The sequence below is a fragment of the Andrena cerasifolii genome, chromosome 8 (genome assembly GCF_050908995.1).
Source record: "Andrena cerasifolii isolate SP2316 chromosome 8, iyAndCera1_principal, whole genome shotgun sequence".
Lineage (NCBI taxonomy): Eukaryota > Metazoa > Arthropoda > Insecta > Hymenoptera > Andrenidae > Andrena > Andrena cerasifolii.
In genome coordinates this window covers 12,516,172-12,540,294 of record NC_135125.1, presented here as the reverse complement: position 1 = coordinate 12,540,294, position 24,123 = coordinate 12,516,172, and the positions used below count along the sequence as shown (strand labels likewise).

At 41.9% G+C, this 24,123-nt stretch overlaps 2 protein-coding genes and 1 non-coding gene across 12 annotated transcripts; 1 reads left to right on the top strand and 2 right to left on the bottom strand.

Moving 5' to 3' along the window:
- Nucleotides 1-173: 173 nt before the first annotated feature.
- Nucleotides 174-22,335, bottom strand: Dom (domino helicase). Of its 9 annotated transcripts, none has more exons than XM_076818339.1 (33): nucleotides 20,745-20,906; nucleotides 19,338-19,546; nucleotides 18,561-19,263; nucleotides 18,062-18,190; nucleotides 16,958-17,286; nucleotides 16,547-16,873; nucleotides 16,072-16,282; nucleotides 15,751-15,990; nucleotides 15,541-15,677; nucleotides 15,385-15,469; nucleotides 14,963-15,159; nucleotides 14,784-14,885; nucleotides 14,213-14,528; nucleotides 13,965-14,139; nucleotides 13,690-13,876; nucleotides 13,298-13,434; nucleotides 13,033-13,219; nucleotides 12,635-12,953; nucleotides 12,449-12,529; nucleotides 11,899-12,159; nucleotides 11,284-11,606; nucleotides 10,903-11,195; nucleotides 10,458-10,830; nucleotides 10,174-10,370; nucleotides 9,974-10,088; nucleotides 9,555-9,893; nucleotides 9,233-9,454; nucleotides 4,334-4,369; nucleotides 4,096-4,264; nucleotides 3,523-4,010; nucleotides 3,157-3,441; nucleotides 1,937-3,079; nucleotides 174-1,864 (listed from the first exon to the last, which is right to left on the bottom strand). In XM_076818339.1, exons 2-33 carry the CDS (start codon nucleotides 19,533-19,535, stop codon nucleotides 1,565-1,567), a joined length of 8,604 nt encoding a protein of 2,867 aa, XP_076674454.1. In that variant the 5' UTR covers nucleotides 19,536-19,546; nucleotides 20,745-20,906; the 3' UTR covers nucleotides 174-1,564. The 9 variants fall into 9 exon arrangements, with proteins under 9 accessions (XP_076674454.1, XP_076674455.1, XP_076674448.1 ...); XM_076818340.1 differs by having other exon boundaries at nucleotides 15,541-15,678; nucleotides 15,773-15,990; XM_076818333.1 differs by lacking the exons at nucleotides 174-1,864; nucleotides 1,937-3,079; nucleotides 3,157-3,441; ... (2 more) ...; nucleotides 4,334-4,369; nucleotides 20,745-20,906 and adding an exon at nucleotides 22,036-22,335 and having other exon boundaries at nucleotides 5,124-9,454.
- Nucleotides 16,361-16,495, bottom strand: LOC143372766 (small nucleolar RNA snoR639/H1). The gene has a single exon (XR_013086360.1). It is a non-coding gene; the product is annotated as a small nucleolar RNA snoR639/H1 (small nucleolar RNA).
- Nucleotides 22,336-22,393: 58 nt separating the features above from the next.
- Nucleotides 22,394-24,032, top strand: Rad51d (Rad51 recombinase D). Of its 2 annotated transcripts, XM_076818351.1 has the most exons (5): nucleotides 22,394-22,495; nucleotides 22,734-22,916; nucleotides 23,026-23,138; nucleotides 23,212-23,422; nucleotides 23,499-24,032. In XM_076818351.1, exons 2-5 carry the CDS (start codon nucleotides 22,773-22,775, stop codon nucleotides 23,994-23,996), a joined length of 966 nt encoding a protein of 321 aa, XP_076674466.1. In that variant the 5' UTR covers nucleotides 22,394-22,495; nucleotides 22,734-22,772; the 3' UTR covers nucleotides 23,997-24,032. The 2 variants fall into 2 exon arrangements, with proteins under 2 accessions (XP_076674466.1, XP_076674467.1); XM_076818352.1 differs by having other exon boundaries at nucleotides 22,394-22,916; nucleotides 23,506-23,688.
- Nucleotides 24,033-24,123: the final 91 nt, after the last annotated feature.

Sequence of the window (24,123 nt, the reverse complement as noted above, 5' to 3'; positions counted from 1 at the left end):
CTGACCTTTAGAACGAAATACTCTGCTGTATATCGCACTAACATGGAGTAGATACAAAAAATAAACAATTACCACGCATCTTTTCGAGTGCATTCCTTACCGATGGAAATTTAAATGCTATTTGCACTGATCAATCAGCGGAATTTGTTCGCGCTTCAAATAGAACTGCGAAATTACTTACGAGAGATTTATTTTAGCGTCTATGATACACGAATTATACATATTTATATATATATATATATATTATTAGTACAATCTTACACAATTCGATAAAGATCCTAGTATAAACATTGCATCGTCGAACGAAACACTTTAAATCCTACAGGTAACTATAGGTACATATACACTCGTAGCTTCACATGTCTCCCTTTTTTATCCATTCATATACAGTGTCCCGTGACCGGTGGTACCAGCGGAAGGATACCAATTCTACATTAAACAATAAGTCGAAAATATAGAATAAAATAATTTGGCAACGCGCTTCGTTTCCGAGAAATTTGGCTTTGAATGTTGGCCGAGCTACTTGGCCGAAATTCACAGTCAATTTTCTAGAGAACTAAGCGAATTATAACAAAACTTCGTTCTACATTTTTTACTAGTTTTTTTTTCATGTAAAATCGCTACCCCCTCCACTCGTAGTGCCGGTTACCGGGCAGCGCTGTATGTGATCAACGAGTTAAGCGTATTTCTCGAGGCTAAATCGTTTCGTACTAGTCTTTAAAAATTCAAGAAAAATACGTTTGCCGCGTGAACGGAGCATCATTGTTATGATAACCCCCTGTTTAAAATACTTAATCCTTTCTCGCGAAATAATATATGTATATATTAAAATCGAAAACGGTTTAAACGAAATCGCATCGTTTTAGTAGAAGAAATGTTTATTTCGTCAGAACCATCCGATTGGACATCGGGATGTGAATCATTCGTCTCGCACAAGCTTCAATTACGATCAAATCAGAATAATAAGCAACACACTAGCATAACGCTGTATTATCAATTATGTAATTCCGCAATCGTCACACATCTCCTCGTTCAATAAACAAGTATGCGATTTTTTTTATGTATGTAATGCTATAACAGCACTTTCGGCAATGCTATCACGCAATCTCTTCCTAAATTACTAAAGATTTGCAAGTAATTAATATTACGTACAAATTCGGCCAGCAAATTTTGAAAGACATACTACGATGAGATTGGGTCATCTTGATAGTGATTGAACCATGAAATATTATCGCGGCGTTCGACAAGTGACTTTCGACAAATAACGTTAATGCGTAAAAGGAATACTTTTCGCCAGATAATGACCAAAGGCATTATATTCTTCGCAAAATTATTGCAGCCACTATTGGCTTATGGTATTGCCCTAAATCAAAGTACTGTTCCAATAAAGACCGAGATGTCTGCAATTAACTTTCGTGCAATATCTTTTGGAATGTTCTAATAGCTTTAAAAGTCGTTACATTACAAGTCTCCAATGCAACATTGTTTCATACCTCCGACATGAATTCCTAAAGGAAGAAGTTCGTCATATTTAGATGACCTGAGTGACACTCATAAAGCATATTCACTTCGGTTGAGCATCTTGTGGCGTTTGCTGCTGCTGCTGTTGCTGTTGCACTTGCTGAGCATGAACAGGATGGGCGATAGTCTGCAATCTAACTTGACTAGGTCCTGGGCTACCTCTCGCGGTCGTGACGATGGGTTTCCCTTGAGCTGGTGCTTGTCGCAATTGGGCGCTACTTGCCGTCACGACTTGAATAGTTTGCTTCAACGCGGCCGATGCCACTGGAATTACTCGCGTCTGTAACGGGGATTTCGCTAACATCACTTGACCAGGCTGAGAAACCGTTTGCCCCGTGGAGACCTGGAATGATAACGTTGTGTTAAAAATACGAGAAACCTTGGAAATAAAGAGGAAATCAATAAAAATACGAACATGTGTGAATTGTTGCATCGCCGATGGCTGCACGTGCTTCATGACTTGCTGAATTTGCTGCACAGTCATGGTCGCTGGCAGAGACTTCTGTTGGACAATCAACTGCGTCTGCACGCCAGCTTTAGCAGCCACTTGCGTTAGCTGAGCAACCTTTTGCGCCGGTAATTTCCTCTGAGTAATAATTTGAGGGTGTAGAGCGAGCTGACGGATCTGCTGGGGCGTTGCTGTTCGCACGCCAACATTCGCAGCTTTCACCAAAGTAGCGACTGGCGTGCCACCAGCAGATGTTCCAGTCTGCTGCACTTGCAAACCAGCTTGCGCGAATATCTGCGCTGGGGTGAGGCCAGCTTGCGCCGGTACTTGAACCTGAGCCACCGCGGCCTTCGCTTGCTGCTGCAACGCTTGTCGCTTTATCAGAGCGGCCATTTCGGTCTCGGATACCGTGCGCGCTACTGTTTGTTTTCCAACGGTTGTTTGGGCAACGGTTCCGGCAGTTATGCCCTGTTTCATCAGCGTGGCTCTTTGCTGCGCGGTAGCAGCAGAAACCGCCACCGATACTTTCTGGCCGCTGGCGGCCTGTGCTTGCAGTACTTTCAGTTGTTGCTGTCGCAGGAGTACCTGCTGCTGCCTGTAATATTGTAGCTGTGCGGCAGTCAGCGTTTTGCTACCAGAGGCCGTTGCCACGGTGACCCCGACGATTCCCTTTTGCGTCGTCACAGGCGAACTTTGCGCGGCGGATACCAAACTTGCCGTCGCGATCCTTTGCGCAGCTTGGAGATTAGCTACGCTAACGACAGTCGGCGTTGTTCGTGCATCTTGCATGGTCAATGTACCGCCTGGGCGAGCTTTCACCGCCGACGTTGCAACTGTCGTGCCGCATGTGGTAACGTTAGTCATCGTTGTAACGGTTTTCATGGTGGTCAGACCAGTTGTTGTAACGGTGGTAGCGACTTGAGTCAGTTGATGCACTTGAGGGCTGGGGGTGCTCGGTATAGTTTGCTGGGCTTGTTGCTGCAGTTTAATTTGCTGCTGCTGCTGTTGCTGTTGCGCTTGCTGCTGGGCCTGCTGTTGCTGTTGGGCCTGCTGTTGCTGCTGCTGAAGCAGGCGTGCCGCTACCTGTTGTTGTTGTTCAGCCGTTAACACCTAGAAGACAACAATTATTGTATCATTTACAAAGATCGTAGGGCTGCAATGGATAAAATGTGCCAAGTCATACTAACAGCGTGCTTAAGCTTCTCCTTGGCGATCCTATCGGCTCGCCGTGTCGCAACCTCTATGGGAGCCAGTGGGTTATCATACTGAATACCACATTCAGCTAGAACCGCGGCGTTGGTCGGGTTCTTCATTAACGGATTAACAAGCAATGGTTTAACGGTGGGCGTTCTCTTATTGGAAACAGACTTTATGGTGTCGAACCTTTGGCAGCACATTAACGTGAACGAATGATTTTTATCCTGATTATATAACTGAGACGTTTTCATCGGTCTGTTTGTTTTACTTTGTTGCTAAAAGAAGACGATTAAAAAAACGATCATTTTTGGCCAACAAATATTCTCCCTCGAATGTACAACAGAAATAAAATATACCTCGGCGACCTGAGGCATCTTGTACACGCCTTTCTGTTTCTTCTGTTTCTTCGGCGTGATATCGTAAAGTAATTTCCCTTCTTCTCTTGGCACGATTACCGATTCGTATCTGCTTCTGCATTGTTTGGGAGACCTGTATATTCGGGAAGTATTGTTAACTATGTCGGCGACCAAGTCCCAATTGGGAGTGTGGCCGGGGGACAGAATCATCAGATTCAGCGGCAATCCCTGATAGATCTGAATCGCTTGTAGGAGAGCCCAATCCTCGTGTATCATCCAATCTAAAACGTGCTCTTGGTCCCCGGATGACTTGGACATGTGCAAGGGCTTTATACCAGGCATTGGGATCGGTGGTCGAACCATGGGACGATACTTGTGCAATTTCATGTCCCGACGATTCTTCACAAACGCTGGCGAAGGCCGATCGAACAGAGATCTTGGCGCGTAAAGCGATTCTTCTTTGTGTCGCATTTTAACCGCCCGGCGCCCTGGCAGAAAACAATTACGCTCGATTATTACACAGTCGCCAAGTGAAAAAAGGTTCGATATACATGGACCATTCAATCTACTTACCATCGCGATCGCTAGCACCGACATCCACTCTGCTTCTCTTTTGTTCTTTCTTAACGTATATTGGAGGCAATTGAGCCTCTGACATCTGTGTGCTTTCATATAGAAATCCCAAAGAATAGTCAATGTAAACATCGCTGTCCGTCGTGGGGGGCGTTGGGGGACACCACATCTGATGATTAAAAGGATCATGTAACTCGTGCTCTCAACAAATGAATAGCTGAGTAACATTTATACTAACCGGCATTTGCTCCATATTGTCGTCCGACAACCATATCTGCAAGATATTAAAGCACGACTATCAGATCTAATTCGTAGACTAATAATAAAGAAATCTGCTTCAAGAAGTAAAAAAAAAAAAAAAAAAAAAACAAATGATTGCGGAGAACGAGCGTGGTGTTTGCACTGTATTCAATTTTAAGCAATAATGAAAAAGTCTAATAGGAAATTGATCCATCTTCAGCTTTTAAGCGTATCTTCCTAACTCTTCTGCCGATAGCGAAATCAAGTCATAAGAATGCAATGCATCGAACGAACATAAATTGATCTTGGAATGGCTAGGAAATGAATAGGAAATGTACATAACACTTTGCTCGTTCAAAGGCTCATATTTCCTCTTGAGAAATTTCGTTACTTTGATCTCGCGTAGACAGCGAATGTTTTGCTTGATGCTAGACGCTCATCAATGTGCCTGCTTATACCTTGGCTGACTCCAAGTTTGGAATGGCAAAGGCAGTGTTTTGGTGCCATTTTCAAAATAATAATTATTGGAGCTTTTCTACTGCATGCTATCATTTAATAAGACTGAAAGATCTTCCATTTCATCTATAATGTGCGGTCATGTTAGCCTTGCCACACCAAACATCGCGATAATGCAAGATCATCGTTTTGCGTTTAATGATCTCGACTATCTGTTGTTATATCATGTATATATAACCAAGCACACTGATCAAAATTTGACACCAAAACGGAACTGAACCTTTGATCGAACAGACTTGGAAACGCACCAAGAAATAAGAAAACACATGATCTTCGTAGCAAGGAATATTTTGTTTATTTCCTTTTCTCGGACTCACTCGATCATACAAAATACAGGCACGCAACTTAAATATTACTGTGGGGCATTACCATTTAAACGAATAAACTTCTTAAGTCTAGCGTGTGTGATCAGGTCGTTTCTCACCTTGCAGACTGTTATGCAATACAAGGCGTTACACGAGAGCAAAGTACGGCGCGTTCACAGTATTACTTCATCTTTTCATTCTGTCTGTACCTCTGAATCGACTGCCTCTATTTCATCCCTTCTCTCCCACTTTTATATGACCAACAGCCCGCGAGAAAAACTGGCCGCAAAAAGCGACACGGATATTCGCGGGCCATTCACTAAACCAACTAAAGCTATTTAATTATAGTGTGAATCCTTTCCTCGTTCTCTATAATCTAATATGATACAGCCAGATGTCTTACTCCTTCTTTTATCACCAAGTATATAAATTACAATGTCACTTAAAGACGTTCGCAAACCTTCACAGGAGAGCACAATTTACAACGCTAAAAAATATTACACGCGTGTACTCAGTAGTACAACGAAAGAAACGTCTCACTTTGTTTTGCTTATCATTACCTTTCCGTCGGATTATAATAGTATGTATGTACAAGAGAGGATAATTACGTGACGAAATTAAGAGAAGAAAGAGGATCAGAGAACACGGATCATGCAGACGCCAGCTCCACGTATAGATAGCAGTCCAGGGTGTCTGAGAATCCCGGGGAAATTTTTATACAAAGAAATGCGCTGCCTAATAGTGCAGCGATAGAGTTTTAGCGAGACTCAAGATACAGTGCCGCTGCTAATCTTCTCCAATTGAGTCGTAGTCTGTGACGATGGAGAAGCAGAAGGAGGAGGAGGAAGCTGCGAACGAACAGACTTCTTCAACGGTGGTATCTGTTCTTCTTCTTCGTCGTCCAAGGCGTCGGACATCTGCGACTCGCTCGTCTTGTTGTTACCCATTAATGGCTTCCCGAACGACGACGACAGCCGAGTTCGCTTGATCTTTCTTCTTAATCTTTTCGACCCGTCCGACGAATCGTAATTAGGATCGTTGTCCAAGTCGACCAGCGCGATCACTGTCGACTGTACGGGCAACGGAAGTTTATCCGGTTTAAGCTTCGAATTCAACGGCGACGCGGTCTTGTTCACGTTCGTGGCTTTCCCAGTCTTACCGGAATTCGTATAAGTACTCGCCACGTTTGAAAGCACGGTGGACGATACGCGATCCCCAGAGTCGCACCATCCGTCTAACTTACAGTTCGAAGTTATATCCGTAATACGAACCAAGCAATTATTCCCTGGTGAATCGGAGCTGGTAGAATTCGTGTCACTGCCCTTTTTAGCGTTCTTCGTTTCAGTGGAATTGCAGTGCAAAGCTTTCCCGTGCAAAGAACTGGAAGCCTTGCCGCAGTGATTGCTTCTCGTGTCCAGTGTAAGGATCGCAACTACCTTGGCTGTTCTCTGCGGCTTCTCATTCGTGTCTGTGCAATGCGTCGGGTCATCCTGTTTCGCGCAATTCTCCGAAGCGACTGCGTTCCCGTTCGAGTCCATATTCAACGTGTCCGCCTGCGTGGGCGACACCTCGGAAGATTCCTGCCCTTTAGAATCGGACGAGTCCGCCTTTCGGACGTGCTTGCTCCCTCTAAGTACAGGTACGTGACTGGGACTCGACTTCCCCAAGCTGGATGTGAAATTCAACCCGGATCGAGTGACTCTCGACATCTGCTCGAAAGTAGGGACCGGTGTGTCTGGTCTTCGTCTCGAGATGATTATATTTGTAGTTGTCGAATCACTCGACTTCCTCGACCTCGTCGTGGTGGAACTGGCGTAGTCCTTCGTGTCCGAAGCTGTCGTCTTCATAGGCGGTATCGAGCTGCTTCTTCGAAACGGGGCAGGAGGATTTACAAAACCGTTATCCAAGGACTTGGAGCTGCGAGTTGTGGGCCTCTCGTACGGCAATGAAGTCTGCTCTTCGTTCCTCGACGGCGAATTTACTGACGACGTAGATCTCGTTACTGGTCGCGGGGAGGTTTTAAGGAACTCGGGAAAAGGGGTGTCTGGTCGTCTTCTCTGGATCGATTTCGTACAACTTTGACTGTTACTAGGTGGAGGTGTTAGGGAACGACCTGCGCTTGATCTCGTGATTCTTCCGTGCTCAGTGGTAGGCCGTGGCGTGTCGGGTCTCCTAATCAGCACCACCCTGCTGCTGCCTTCTTTGCGGCTGGCATTCGAATTCGAGACTTCGCTTCTTTCGTTTTGCTTCAGTTCAGACAGTTGCGTCTCCAAATCTTTCCGCTCGGAACCCTCCGCAACGATAAGACTCATTTTCGCGCTTCGCGTTGTCACGCCGCTGGCCATCGTGTCCGGTTTACAAAATTTAAGCTTACTCTCTACGCTTCCGTCAGAACCGACAGAGTCATCAGCATCGGGAGTATCCGAGGAAGCTTGTGATTCAGCCTGCGCGTCTTCGTGCTTGTCCGATTCGGTACATTTCTCCACGTTGTCACCTAACCCCTGACTAGAGCTTCTTTCTATCACAGAAATGGATACATCGTCGTCCTTTCCCTTGGAATTCGAAACATCTTCGTTCGATTGCTCCTCAGTCGTTAACGTTCGCTCTTCATTTTCCTCTTCGCTCGATTGAACAGGACTCTGCGGCCTTGTGATATTCTCCGAGCTATCCTCGCTATAAAGTTCTTCTTCTTCCCCGACAGAAATAGACGATTCCTCTTTCGATTGCTTATCTTTCTCATTAACACTGCACGAAGTGGAGTCGGTCGCATTTTCAGAATCAGAACTACTTAATTGTTCCATGGTGGAGTCTACGCTAACTTCTTCTTCTACGTCCTTGACTGTTTTGTTCTTCACAGCAGTTAACGAGTTCTCCGATACGTTGATCTCTTCGTTTATATCTAAAGTCATCGAGCTTTTCATACAATTCGAGTCGGAAATCATTTTTAAAGTGCCTGACTCGGTTGCAGACGAACAAGGACTACTATTATCTAAAATGGAACTGGCATCGGGATTCTCAGAGTCTTCGCTACAGCTTGCATCATTCCCTACGTTATTACATTGCACTGCTGTTTTGTGCAAAGATTTTTTAATACATACCGAAGGCGCGGTACTGCCTATTCGGTCCCTCGATGCTTCATCGTCAACTTTACCATCGATCACTCTAGATTCCGAAGCTTTGCATTGCTCCGACGCACTGAATATCGAATCATCCAATCGTAAACATGTTTCCGCTTGTAAAGAATTTAAAGGTGCAACGGAATTAAGTTCCTCCTTTGCATCTGTACTCTTTCTAAGTTTCGGCTTCGGTGGACACATCGTACTATTGCAATGATTCGTGATGACGGCGTTACAATTTTCAAGAGTTACAGTCACATCTTTACCAAGAAATATTTTACTACTTTTCGTATCGATAGGTTTCGAATCTGTCGCTACTATAGATTTTTGATTCGTTGCACTATGCTCGTTCTCAAGCTTACTCGATGTATTCCTGTTTGTCAGCTTCTTCGGACTCGATGCAGGCGCTAAAGGCAACACGAAGCTCTCTTCAGCCTTCACTCTCATCCCCAACTCCTCTTGCTTCCGCATTTTGCTGGGTCTGCCGCGACACTTGGGTTTTACGCCAGGTAAAATGGGGCTCACGTCCAACGTCCAGAGATTTATCTTAACGTTCCCTCTGGATCTTGTTCGCGGGCTATTAAGATCGAAGTGATTCTGGCTGAACGATTTATTGGAACGATTCCTACGTTTCCGATATCCCCCTCTCTCGGAATCGTTCTGATCGTTCGGCGCCTCCTCTTCCTCGTCCTCGTCCTCCTCTTCTTCTTCTTCCTCCTCCTCCTCCTCCTCCTCCTCTTCGTCTTCGTCTCCCTGACTCTGACTCTCCGTGTGACTCGACTCCTCATCGAGGCTGTCTTCCACAACGTCCTCCTGCGACTCTGATTCGGAGTCTGTGGTGGTTTCGCTTTCACTTTCCGATTCCTGAGCACTTTTGCTGTTATTCCTACGCGGTTTCCTCCCCCTCCTCGCCGGCAGTTTCTTACTGACTAATTTCTTAGAATTACTAGCACTATTAACCTGATTCTGCGCGTCCTCGCGTCCGAACGTCAACGGTTTCTCATCGTCGTCGGCCATCCGCATCCGCCTCTCTTCTTCCTCGCGCAACGCTCGCAGCCGGTCCAGCTCCCACTCTTTCTTCTGCTCTTCCAGCTCGCGTTCCGCCGCGGCCAGCTGCGCTGCGGAGAACGCACCCTCCGACTCCTCGACAAACTTCATTGCGTAACGCTCTATGGGTGTGAGCTGAGCGCAAAACAAATTATTTTAAGCAAACGATACTATTGAGAATCACATATTTTAACAACACTTATGCCTATCACAAGAAAAGTGAATTTTTCCTTACCTGAGACACCAAGTTCTGTACTTCTTGCTCAGCTTTGCTGACCTGCGTGTCGTCCTTATCGGCATCCTCCAAGGGTATATTCTCGTCGAATTCCGCCAAATCAGCGACAGCCTCGGCTTTAGCAGTCTTCGCCGCTTGAACATCGAGGTCCTCTTCAGCGGCAGCTAGGGCACTTTCGAGCGCGCCCATTGCCACTTTGTCGTCCAAATTCGGAGGCGGTCCCAGAATCTCCTTCTGCAAGAACTTCTCGCGATCTCTGGTCTGATCCAACACTTCGGCCATTCGTGCCGTCGGGTCGTTCTCCGTTTGATCGATGTTGAAGAGATCTTGAATCGTAGACTGTAGGAATGTCGATTACAATGATAAAGAGCTCCAGTTTCAAGCAAGCTTCTTTGTTTCCCGTAACTTCTGATACTCACGCTCTTGAAGTAAGCTGTCGTGAAGTTACCACCCTCGATTGCTAAGTCTCCGAGTAATCTCTTTTGATTGGCTTTCTTGAGAATATTTTCTTCAACAGTCTTTTCACTTACTAGCCTAAAGTATAACGAAACAAGCACGGTAACATGAAATACATTCACATGTATAAAAGTACCATACGTTTTCTATTCTTTATGCGTACCTGTAGATATGTACATCCCGTGTTTGACCTATTCTGTGACATCTGTCTTGTGCTTGGGCATCCATCGTGGGATTCCAATCGCTGTCATAAAATATAACGGTATCTGCTCCAGTAAGATTCACACCCACGCCTCCGGATCTCGTTGATAGGATGAAACAAAATATTCGCTTGTCACCGTTAAATCTCTCCATCAGAACCTGCAGATTTTCGCGCGAAATAACACAAACGTTAACGACAAGACAATACCAAAGCTGATCGTAATATTTATAACAGCCGATCGTTACCTGTCGCTGGTCCACCCTGGTGGTACCGTCCAATCGCAAGTATATATGGCCGTGGAAATTAAGAAAAGCTTCCAGCACGTCCAACATCCTCGTCATTTGTGTAAAAATTAGAACCCTATGGTTGTCAGATTTCAGTTTCCTGAGAAGTTGATCCAAGGACTGCAGCTTTCCACAGTCGTATTGTATCAACCTAGGATCTGGGAACTGCGTCATCGTTGCACTGGCTATCGGATGGAACAATGCCAGTTTCGGTGACAACTGGCGTTGCAACTCCATTTGCATGCGCCGCTGACCGAAGAACTTGTGCGGAGGTGGGTGAGAAACGTGGAAGCGAGGAGTGGGCGCGCACACAGCAGGAACATGGACAACGAACCTGTAACGATATCACGATCATTAGATCAGCACAAGAGGAAACGATTATTCTAATTATAATTTATGCGCATACCTTTCGAAAACTACTTTAAGCTCCTCGACGATCTGTTCTGTACTTTTAATCGCCTCTGCGAGCGCTTCCGTGCGGGAGAAAAATTGCTTTCGCGTGCGTACGTTCTCTTTAGCAGTGGTACAATGAAGCCAACCATCGTGCCATCGACACGCTGTAGACGGCTTTCCAATTCTCAACGCCATGAATAAATCCTCGCCGTACAGAGGACACGCTGCGCATCTTCTTTCATTGATGTCCGCAATAAGACGGAGCTTCGCCTGCCTTCTTTGCTTCCGTTCCTCTTCCAATTGCGGCTACAAGAACACATTCCGGCCACTCAATTGATACAAATCCAATTGTACGGAACAGAGCTTGAAAAGCATATTTGAATGAAATATTTACCAAATGAAACTCGGATTTCGGACGTTCCTTCGTTTGTGCTTTCTCGGATTCCTTTTGTGCGTGCCTAGTAACGATACCACAGCGAATTGAATGCTGTTGGTGCTGTTGCTGAGATTGCCCATTGCCAGCGGAAGGCTGTGCCTGAGAAGCAGTGACATTCAGAGGCGGCACTCTCATCACGGGTCTTCCGCTTGCTCCGCTCGTGGTCGTCACTACACCTCCCACAACTTTGTTTACTGTAGCTGCCGACGTAGGTAGGCCCATCAAAGATTTAGATAAAACCGTCAAACGTTGTCCACTCGGCGTCACCACCGGGAATGAGACTGCAATAATAAAATAATATTAGATACATTGTTGCTGGACTTGACGACCGGCTGGATAATGTGTTCGAGATAAGTTTTAGAATAATGATAAGTTTTTGTTCACAGACATAAGGAAACATTATTCGTGGTCATGCATTTTGTATTAATATCTTAAATGGGGTATTATTTTCGACATACATTGAGATGTGCAAATAAATGACACGTGACAAAAGGAATTACGTGATGGTTCGCATTGCCTGACACATGGATAATAAATGGGGGTCAGTGGGATACGAGCACTCATGGGACAAACCTGTGTTAGTGTTTTGCTGATTCGAAGTCAGAATGATATGTCTACCAGTAGATGTTTGAACCAGCTGTGCAAAACTAGGCACTGCTATTCTTTGGACGGAATCACCTTGTTTAACTGTGACTGTCTGCGTGGCTAGTCGTTGCAGTCCATCTCTGATATTTGCATTCCCTACTGTAATCCTCTGTGCATTCATTGCCGCTGTGGTTGGTGTCACTGTTGTACTTTGTTGTGGGTTATGTGCTAGTGTTCCGACGGGGATTGCTATTTTCGGAGCGAACACAACAAATACGCTTTACACAAATCATCTTACACTTACGGATGATGAATTATAATAAGTTCTCTCGTTATGTTAATGTATCCTCGGTTCTAGAATGCTTATAACATGGGGGATCATAAACAAGCTGGCCAGAGATCGTTTATTCTAGCATCACTGCAAAAGTGATTGCACGGCGAGTTTGAATGCAACCACTGATCGATGATGCACGGGATCCAAAGATTTTACAAGCGAACGTACATACACAAAAACGGCTTGTAAAGCGAGAACAATTACCTTTAACGCTACCCTGGTGCTGCACTAATTGTACGGAATACCCTTGTAATTGTTGACCACCGGCTACTCTTAAAGTGACACCTGTGATTAATAGCAACGAGTTTGTAAGGTCAGAGGAGATTGATAGCAGAGATCGGAGAAAATTGTAAATACGTGTGAAAGATCTTCAAAGTGATCGCCGCTTACCTTGCCCTGTAGCGGTCTGATTATTTAATGTTTTTATTAAAGGGGAGGTTCCAACTCTTGGTGTAGGCAATATTCCGGGGAAATTTTTTAGCTTTGTTTGGGTCTGTTGAGGAGTAGACGGTGGTTTAACTTGATTGGATAATCTAACGTTGATTTTAATTTTCCCAGCCGGGCATCTCGGAGGCGGGTTTGGCTGACTGTCTATTTCTTCTATAAGCTTTCGCGGCGTTTGCAATCGCCTTACTCTATGCGCCACAAATGCAGTAAGAGTCAACTCCAAATCGGACAGTAAAAGATTAATACTAGATAAATCGATATGCTGTAAGATGAATTATATTATCTTTCTTTTTGATTCTTAAAGGATTAAGTAATGAAATGGGGAGACTCTAATCTATTACCTTAAATGGATCATAATCAAGAGCACCCCATGCTAATGACGCGGCAACATATTCGATGGCTTCCATTTGGAATGGTGAAACTGTGGGTCTCACTTCAAATAAGTTCGGGTGGTTACATACTTTCCGCAGCTGCATTAATACGTTAATGACGCTCAGTAGATTACCACTGGCCAGGGTCTCCTTTGTTCTGTTAAAATAACAAAGATGCAGATCATGATTAGAAGCCCTTAGATTGCGATGGAAATATAAAAGTTGTAATGCTTACTTTGCTCTAGACATGAAATCATCGTACAGATATCGCTGCCGCTTTGACAAACGGCACATAAGAACGTGTTCGTATTTTTTTGGTAGCTGTTTCTCTACTTCCGTTTTCAATCTTCGCAACAGAAAGGGCCGCAAAACCTGCAAACACATATAACTGTTACATAAATCCTTGATAGAAGTCTAGAAATACAGTGCTAGTACTAATAAAAGTGTTCCTCCAGACAGGATTCGTATGTCATACAAATAATCTGACACGCGAGTTTAAATAGAGAACTACTTTAATATCTCGCTATTTATATAAAACAGACACACAAATTATTGTCATGGGTCTGGGTCGGTAGCGAGTAATTAAATAATCCAAACAATAAATACAAGAACAAACTACGTACAGACCTTATGTAGACGACGAATAATATTTTCATTGTATTCACTGTTCCCTTCTATCATTCCAGTAACGGGATTGCTGAACCATTCTTTGAATTCTCTATGCGATTGAAATACATTTGGCATTAAAAAATGCATTAGGGACCACAGTTCCATCAAATTGTTCTGAAGAGGTGTACCAGTGAGTAATAATCGTCTAGGAGCATAAAAGTTTCACGTATACTAATATTCCTAATATAAATAGTATGTATATATACTTTTTAAATAATAGTGCAAATATTTACCGCTGCGTTTGAAAGTTCAGTAGTAACTGCCACCTTTGAGACTTGAAGTTTTTAATATTTTGTGCCTCATCCAATATGAAATATTTCCACTTCTTCCTTCTGAAACTTTGATGGTCCTGTATAACCAACTTGTACGATGTTATGCATATATGGAACGCATTGGGTTTCGTCCAACCTGAAGTAGAAGAATGTATTAAATATTTCGTTCGTATTTCGATTTGTATGCATCTAAAAATACGAATCCGTACCTGTTCTTTTCTGTTTCCTTTCCTTCTGAGTCCCATAGTACGTCAAAATCTTGAAGCCAGGACACCATTTCTTACATTCCATTTCCCAATTAAGCATTACAGATGTCGGTACAATTATGAGATGTGGGCCCCAATTACCTTTCTCGCAAGCCAAATGCGCGAGCAAGGCAATCGTTTGTATCGTTTTACCCAAACCCATTTCATCTGCCAAAATACCATTCAATTTTCTCTCGTACATCGTAACAAGCCAGTCCAATCCTATGTGTTGATACTCGCGGAGGTGGTGTTTTAAGAGGAATGGGATTTTAGTAACGACCTGCAATACAATTTACCTTTGGTTAAATAATTATCAAATAGTCTCAAGTCCGATCTGTACAGTTTAAAAAAATTTGTTGTGATCACTTTCAAAAACAAATCGATGATTGGATTCATTTTGCCGACAAAGAGTGTCACGTTTATCTACCTTTCATAAATGGTCATGCGCAAAAAGCTGCTGCACCACCTTGGATTGAAAGGCCGAGTCCATTCTCGACAATTTAACGAAACGAAAAGGGTAATAAAAATTACTTACGCTGGTGGTAAGTAAAGTATTGCCCTTGGGTTGAATGCTCTCCGCCAATGCCGCGACATTATCCATTTCGTTGTGAGCATCGGAGTGATCCATCACTGCAGTCTGTAAAAGATTATCAATATGTTACAACCTTTTCATTGTTAAATTAACGTAAATATAAGTCAGGCAAACTATTTCACCTTGTCATCCGAAGATTTCTCCGCGGCTACATCTTCTAGGAGAGATTTAAGCCCAATATCGGCTTCGTTATCGCTCTGTGTTTGCTTCTCTTGCTCGCCGACTTCGTTATCGCTTTCTTCGCTTTCGCTTTCATTGCACGTGGATTCTTCATCGTTCTCTTGGCCTTGTTCTTCCTTTGTGCTTTCTTTATCGGACTCTAAACAAACAAGATTATACATTAGTTTTACGATAAATTTCCATGCCCTTCATACTATTCTAAATATGTCAGGATATTCTCAGACAAATGCCTCGAGTCACATCAAGAAGAAGGAATCAAGAATGAAAACCATTACTCGGTCCCATCAGGATTGGTAAATTATCATCATCGAAATGTAAATATAATACGGAAGAAACAAATTTGTTCCAAGTTTATTTTACGTACCTTGGTCTTGATCAACATCCATCGGGACATCCGGGATATTACCATATTTGGCCATAAGGTCGTCAATCGACATTTCATTCTCAGCCTACAAAAATTAAATCTATGTAAAGGAAGATCGTTATTTGCTTTTGTAATGCATAAAAAGCATGTATATACTTTGAGATCATCCAATTCTTGTTTATAATCTGCATTTTCTTCCTGTTTCTCTTGTTCCATGATCGTGTCTTCTTCATCCGAGGATTCGTCCGATGCCGCAACAAAATCTGCATCACCATCCGCTGTTTTCTCATTTTCCTATTTAAAAAAAAAAAGTATGAAAACAATCTTTAATAGCAGAGAGCTTTATGTAAATAGAATATTTATTGTGAAATGAGACTTGTAAACTCACGTTCGCTGTAGTTTCTTTCGAAGTAGGCGACAAACTTTTACTCCTATCTTCCAAATAGTCGGCTGGCAAATCTTTTAGAAGATCCTCTAATGGTATTTCCGATTCCTTTTTTAATAATTCGACCTCTTCTTTATGATTCGTCACGGACTTCAATTCCTCCTCCGCTTTAGCTATGGTTTCCTCGTCATCATCGGAACTTTGGTTTGGTTGAAAGTCCTCTGTGTTAAAAAATAATAAATGTTACATTCGTTAAACAAATTGAAATGACACGATTGCATCGTAGAAATTCGATACCATACCATCGGAATGAGATTTGCCAGGTGGGACCGGGGATGATATTCGAGAACTATTTATAGAGGCTGGTATACTTTGAGGACCATCAGTTTTATTGAGTCCTTCCGTTAGCCATGTTGAATATTTCTCCGTTTGACCAACAATAAAATTTAAATGCTGATCTAGCGCCTGTTTCCTTTTTTCTTCGAGTCTGGTTTGTTGCTTAAACTCCACCAACTTAAAAAGAAGGAACAATTGAATACACGTAGATCAACGGCTCTCGTAAGTACAATACTTCAAATACTATGGAGCAAGTGTCCTGCATCAATTCTTTGATCGCATCTATATAATTAATACAATCATACACAATTAGCAGACTTTGCTGTTCCCACAACGAGCACACACTTCCAATTGGCATACACTGAAATTGTCGGCTTAATAGTGTGGGGTCAAGCGGATTTAGTTGCTATGTGTGAAGAAACACAGATCCAGATGGCTCACCTTTTCCACATTCGCCCAGAATGTTTTGATTTCTTTAGCAATAAAACTAGCAATCTTCTTTAGCCTAAGTTCTTGCGATTTCTCAGCTTTTTGTGCTTGGATTGCTTTCTCCTGGAAATATTTCTGTACCATACGCGCGCACTTCTTCGCTGCAGCCTTCTTCCACTTCCGCTCCTGAGCGAAGTCGGCAGCTAGCCAGACCATCTCTTCTAACAAATAGTCCCAGTGAGCCTTTGTGCGAGCTGGTTCCTGCACCTTGGGCAATCTTCTTTCCGACCATAGCCCTTCGCGTTGCAGCTCTGCAATCCTTTGCATAACATATGCTTCCTGCAGATGATATCGCATTAACTAAACCACTCTTTTCATATGGCACACAGTAGAATAGTTAATTCCCTATTAAAGCTATTGTACCTGTTTTGCCTTTTCTACGATTTGTTCCTGGTTATTCGTGATATCACACGATGTTGTCGAATTAGAAGCAGGTAACTTGACAAGTTTAACAACAGGATGAGAAGGAGCAACGACAGACGAAACGGATGTTTTCGCCGCGGTAACAGTAGTAGTTGCAGTCAGGGCAGAAATGGGAGTAGTGGTTACGGTAGTAGTAATAGTAGTAGTAGTAGTTGTAACAGTTGTGGCTATTGTAGATGATTTGTCTACTACAGGGCTCGCAGTTGCTGTTGTTGTGGTTGTTGTTGCTGTTACGCATTTCGGTGACCCTGGAACTACTGATGCACTGCCTGTAACGATGGAGACACAAGTCAGTGTGCGAACGATTACATGTACCTATAGCTGGATTGTCAGAAATGTATGTATCAACAGCTCCTTTAGGCTGAAAAGCATATGCATCGCTGAACAACCTTACACATGCTGCGAATTAATTTTCCCACATAGAGTTGACCGTTTCAAAATACATTAATTCGAAGCAGCCGTCTATTGTGGGATTGTATCAACATATGCTCTACTATAAGGATATTACAATGCATACATTATTAACTTAAAGATGGATATAATGTGCAATAATCAGACACTAATGTCAAAGATGTAATCATCGTATGAATGAACTATGGAATTATGTGACTACAATGAAGAAGTACCAACTCTGGGAAAAGGGGTACCCTACTATCTTTATTCAAACGGAAGTAATCGCTCTTTGTTCAGAAAGCAACATGCATTACTACTTAATTATAAAAAAAATGTCGACAATATTGTATTTAATCATTGAAGTCTGTAATAAAGTTTCCTTCTAATGGTGCAGAATGGTATTTGGTGCAATTAATCAGCAAAGAGTACTCTAAAACTTATTCTTATATCATCCGCTCATATTCAAACTCGATCATTTGTCAGCTTGATCCAGCACACAGAAAGCATTTAACAAAAATTCTGTCTATGCTCCAGTACGACGAGAATAACAAAATTTTACTTTAAAGTAGTTTCACAAAATTTTACAAAAACGTTCATACGAAAGAAAAGTTAATGAATCTAAACATCAAACGATAAGCCTGCAGTAATCACCTATAATGAGCGTGGGTGCTAGAGTAGAAGTAGGTGGAGGGTGAACGGTGACTGGTGAAGATTGAATTGCTGCTCTGAAGGCAAACACCATGCCATGACGGCCCCCCTGAGGCCTACCTGGTACATGTCCTATTATGCAAATTAATTATTCAGTTGATACAAAATCCATCCTAAACATCCTAATTCTTTGTGAACATTGTCGTGTATGTATCCACCAAAAAGAGTGAAACTAATGTTCATCTGCAGATAATGTATCAAGATTTGTTATTGGTCTCGGTATAACAAACTTTGAGATAACATATCTGCGAACTGTTTTTCATTACGTACGTTGTATAATTTTTGAAGAATAAAAATACTGGTGTGCCTCCTGCTACTCGAGGAAAAATGATTGGTGCTAAGTATAAAATAGCATTGCTATTTTAAGGAAAGTGTCAACTACCACGGAGTGGTTCGTATCACCGACTTAATTACAAACGACCACGCAATAATAAACGCTTACCTTGCTGATTTAGTTGAGCTACCGCAGCAGGCAATGTTGTGGATACCGCAACCGGCGTGACGTTCATGCCAGAAATTTTCACTTCTGCATTCTGATTCACAGGAACTATCGTAGAAACAGTTGTCGTCATGGTTGGCGCTAATGGAATTTCTGATATTGCTGGCAGTGGCACTGTTAAATCTTCATCGTCATCTTCTGGATCTAGTCTATGTTGCCGTAAAAAATGCAAATATTGCGGCGTCGACGGTCTCTTCCTCCAAGTTTGAAAATCCATAATATTGCCTCCAGCATGAAGGAAGAATAACTCTGACGCATTTTCCGCATATTTCTCCCTTATTGCGCGCATTCTTTTCATCTTGTGCTCCATGATTCTCCTTCTGTACCCGACTGCGTCGTCCGCACACATGGTAGGCTTCTCGGAGGAGTCCGTTAGCTTTAACTTCTTCCTGGCGGGTGGTGATTGCATCGAGGCTTGGGACGTCGGCGCAACAAACATGTTTCCTATAGTGGTTCGAACAAGCTTCGGGGACGTTGCTAAAACAACTTTAGGTGAATTCTGGCGAGTGGGAGGCGTAAGCGGCGAGCCACTCGCGCCAGCGACTCCCACGGCGCTCGTGCGTGGCGGTGTGCCACTGATATTAACAATCCTTGTAACACCAACTTGTTGAATATTTGAATTTGTCGTTGCATTGCTTGGTATGACCTGCAACAATACAAAGTTATGTATTGTTGTATGCCGTGTGGAACTTGACAAAGTCGAGGGAAAGCAATATGCACCTGGGTAAGGCCAGGAACCTGTGAGGTGATAACAAACTGCTGCCCAGCACCAGTGGTGAGTACATTAAGTCCTTGTGCAGTGGCAAGAACTTGTTGCAAACTAACAGTTTGTTGTGGTACACCTCCATTGCTTCCCCCATTGTTTCCTCCACCCCCATTAAGGGGCGGCAAAATAGGTGCAGTCTGCTTATCACTCATTACACATCACACTGTAACACAGATGCAACCATGTTACGAATATGATTAAAATGAGCTACCGCTGACTTACAAAAGTGCGCGAATAAGCCACTTACATGTCGCAGTTTGAATAAAATCAAAATAAATATGGCGATTGTAAATAAATAAATGCCAGTATTAATTAAAAAAATGTAATCAAACGTACAAAGTATATTAAACGATTTAAAATTTAGTAGGGATAATTTATATTACAGCATTTAATATTATGTGTAACAATTGTTATAATTGTTCTCTCTGATCATCTTATCAGTATTGTGACAATAATTAAACAAAATCTTTCAACTGTTTCGGTTTGTATTTTTTCCTGCAATTGTGTACCATTTTTAAATGCAGATCAGGTTAGAAAAAAATGGAAAGGAAAACAAAGGTAGCAAAATGAATGTCTGTGAAAGTGAAAGAATTCTCTGGCAACTTCAAGTTGCGAGTTATAAAAAAAAAACGTGTTAGTAAGTAACAGTACTTTTTTAATAATGAAATATAATTACTTCACAATTTAAAAAAAAAAAATGAACAGAAACATTAATCAAGAAAAACATGTATGAGAAACAACACGAACCACGACTCCACTACATATTATCAATGCTTTATTTTGCAATTATTCGAGGTATGTAAACAATTTATCATAATATTTCACCCGGAATATGTACATTTCGACGTTGTTCCAAGCAAGGCAGCCTCAGCGAATCGAAATGAGAACGTTAATTGATTTGTGAAAAAAGCGCCGAAATCAAAATTTCTCCTGCGACCCGACTGATGCACCACATTGGAATTTGTAAAACATGCGTATTGCGCAGGAAGAAAAAATACATGGAAAAATAGAGCACACGAACGGAAAGAGCGTATCCGCGATCGGCTAGGCAACGAAACGAGCGATGTCATTTAAAATATCAAAAGTTTGCGACGAATACGCGACCGCTTGATATCAAGCATCCAGGGCGTTCGAGTTTTCTTATTAGAAAAATGTCAATTTATCGTGATACAATAACAACCGTTGCGGCAGCCTGTCGGCGAAGCTTCTCGGCGGCGAAAACGGTTTCTCCGGTCTTTTAAATTGTATCGCTTGCCAGTAGAATATATTTTTCACAACTGCGTCAGTGGAGCCTCGCGGCGATACAAAGGAAATTTTTCGTCCGCCATGTTGGCGTTGGTCTGATAGGAGGGCGGACTTACCATAATGTAATCACAAAATTCTGCAACGTAGGCGAGCCATCCACGAAAATAATTGTTACACCCGTGATCGACGAGCGTTAAATTGCAATTAGGTACCTCACGTAATGTACAGTGCATGAGCTATATCTAATATTTTACAGAACATTTTCGCTCGACTCGCTCAAGGACGCACACACTTCTAAACATGGCGACGGCTCCCGACAAATTTCGACCGCGGCCAGACCGAGAGCTGCTTGGCTGCTTCGCGTTTACACAAGCCACGGAGAGATGCCGCTCCGACTGGGCATCGATTCACCGATTGGCTGGCCGCGACCGGATACTTGGCAACGTGGCACCACCGAACGTTCCTGATTGGTTACTGGTAAAAATATTAAAAGGACTGGTTTTCCGACTGAGAAATCAAATCAGCAACTATTATTCCTGAATGCTGGATTCTTGTGCATTCCACAAAATCCATTACTACAGAAATCGTAGCACAGCATTAAAATTGTTAATAAATATGTACCATGGTGCGGTACTTCTTAGCAACAATTCTATTCGCGGAACTTTTCTTTAAACGGACGATTACTTTCATTCGATTATCCGCAGACGAGTTGATTTTTCGGCGACTAGCCACAGAATGGATATTTTTATGGAACTTGAAATTACGAGCTCGGAATCATCGCGGATTAACAGGCTATCGCGATCTCTGATAACGACTCTCGAAGACTGCGCGCGATCGACAAATATGGGCATACATTACATGCGGCATTACATCACTTTACAATTCCTGGCATCGAATATGAAATCGTTGTCCAAATGTTTCGTTTCGATTCACTAAAGCAAACACACCGATATCTGAAGCTGCATGTCTGCTGAAACATTTGCTCTTCTTCTTATACCAGCGTGCCACGTGTTTCATACATCCAATTATTAAAATTTATGCAATTACGAACGCCAAATAATACCATTTTACGTGGTACTTCTTACAGAATTTCCCACGTAAAAATGGAAATATCTATTAGAAGATATTTAACCATAAATGCTGCCACTTGTACAGCTTTCCTACGGCGAACTTGTACTTCATTTCGAATATACGGAACAAGAAAATTATTATCCACAGAGGATTTATTTTAAAAGATATATAAGACTTTTCGATTCCGATCAAATTTCATAGGAAACGCAACATGGTTGCCGCGCTATACATACTTAACACGCCACGTGCTAACGCCTGCTACCTATATTGCACGTCGTTAACGTGTCGAACGAAAGCAGCACAAGTTAAAAGAAGAAAGATAAGGTTTTTACTTACTCTTCAGTCGACCTTCCGTCTGGCGATGTTTTTTCTATCGACGTTTATGCGTATTTTCTAACCAAACTCGAAGGAAGAAGTATCTCGGTATCGAACACATGCGCGAAGACTTCTCATGGGATAACGTGCGTTGAACAGATTTTTGAACGCAATGACGAACTCTCTGCGAGTTTCTACACCGAAAACCGCGATCGTATTTACGACGGATCGCCAGTGGATCATAATGAAATAATAAACGAAAATTATTGTACTGAAATTTACGACACGTTTTTCTCTGCTTCTTCTCGATTCTGCTATCCTTAACGAGGTGACCGCGTGTGATACGTACAATCGTAAGAATGACGCTGGGGTCATTTCGGTACTCGGCGCATCATCTTTTGGGTACCACTATTATATATTTACATTGATCAACGTAGTATACGCGATAATAATTTGAAATTTCCACTTGACCCGATCAAAGGTAATCGTTTCATTGATTATTTACCCTTTCGATCGAAAAATTGTGAAAATTGAGGCAAATGTTTTAAAAATAAATTATATTTCCGTAGCGACTAATTGCGGATACTGGTGAATCCAAATAAACTCGGCGTATGTGTTACTTTTAATTTTCCGGAAGTTTGTATTATTTTGATTTTTTACTTGGTTCGTTTTAAAGAGGCAAGTGTAAAAGAATATACGGATGGAAATTGTATGCATAGAATTTGCGAGCGATATTTAAAAGGATCACGATCTCAGATATGACGAAATTAAGTTCGGACGTAGATCCGAAATTATCGGACTTCGTGATACAACAATTACAACGCAAACGCGTTTGTACTGTTATTGAATTTATAGAAGAAGATTCTGAAAAATTAGTGACCTGTACGGGACTTTCACTTAAGGTACAATATGTATGCTTATTACGAAAAACAAGTACAATACATGTCTCTAGGTGGAATGTAGGGTCACGCGAAACAATGTAAAACAATAATTTTAAGGTTAAATTTGCAGGATATACTTGACCTTAAGCGAAATATCTCACAAAAGTATGGAGGTGTGATGAGAAATGCGTTGGATTTATTGGAAATAGAAAAGAGCAATATAATTCCCACTGATTTACCATGGTATTATATTCCTCGAGTACTATTTAATCGAATGCTGATAAAAAAATTAATAACGATCAATTCGAATGATTAGTTTAGATAACTTATTAAAAAGTGGTTTGTATCCTGGTCAAATATACGAAGTATGCGGTACATCCTCGACTGGAAAGACGCAGTTGTGTTTAACAATTGCTAGTAATGTTGCGCTCAAGCCAAACAATCTTGTACGGTACATCGATACGAAAAGGGACTTTTGTGGTTCCAGAGTAGAGGAAATTTTGTTGAGAAAAAATTGCGATAAGCAGGTACTAGTATATATAAAACTTCTTTCTTATACAGTATTAATACGCGTAGAATATATAATTTTCATTTTAACTATAGATTGTAGATGAAACTATGGAGCGCATTAAAGTCTGTAATGTACTAAACGGGCATCAGTTATTTAAAGTTTTGCGTTGGTTAACAATCGCCTTAAAAGAGGAAACAGAAGAATGTCGGACAAGGATTATCATTATCGACTCTTTGCCAGCAATCATTTTTAAGTCTTCCAAAGACCACAACATAACCGTTGCGTTGAATCATCTAGCGAATATATGCCATTTCATCGCCAACGAATTCCGTTTATCTATTATTAGTGTCAATTTAATTACTCAGTGGAATTCAGATGAACAGGAATCGACTAGTACAAATTCAAATGAGAATCATAACAATGTAATTGCAACATTAGGAAAATACTGGTCACGGGTTCCTAACACTAGATTGTTATTAGAGAAAATGGGGCCTGGAAATAGAAAAATATCTATATGGAAAAGCTTTCAATTGGAAGAAAGTCGTGCATGCTTTATCAGTATAAGTGACTGTGGTGTATTGTGTATTTAATACTATATAAATATATGTGTTTACTATTACTCGAAATCTTTTGCACAGACACACTTTCATATCGATTAATTTAAGTAGATATAAACATGTGTTTATTGAATTGCGAGTTTGTACAGCACATTTTATA

Bases quoted from the DNA above. Each gene is read 5' to 3' on its own strand.
- Dom (XM_076818333.1), bottom strand. From the start codon at position 19,535: ATGAGTGATAAGCAGACTGCACCTATTTTGCCGCCCCTTAATGGGGGT. The intron at 16,874-16,957 runs GTACAATAGCTT...TATCATCTGCAG, and splicing joins TCGTAGAAAAGGCAAAACAG to GAAGCATATGTTATGCAAAG. The intron at 15,678-15,750 runs ACAATAAATATT...TTTTTAAATAGG, and splicing joins GAGTTTACAAGTCTCATTTC to AAAATGAGAAAACAGCGGAT.
- Rad51d (XM_076818351.1), top strand. From the start codon at position 22,773: ATGACGAAATTAAGTTCGGACGTAGATCCGAAATTATCGGACTTCGTG. The intron at 22,917-23,025 runs GTACAATATGTA...TTAAATTTGCAG, and splicing joins GTACGGGACTTTCACTTAAG to GATATACTTGACCTTAAGCG. The intron at 23,139-23,211 runs GTATTATATTCC...TCGAATGATTAG, and splicing joins ATTCCCACTGATTTACCATG to TTTAGATAACTTATTAAAAA.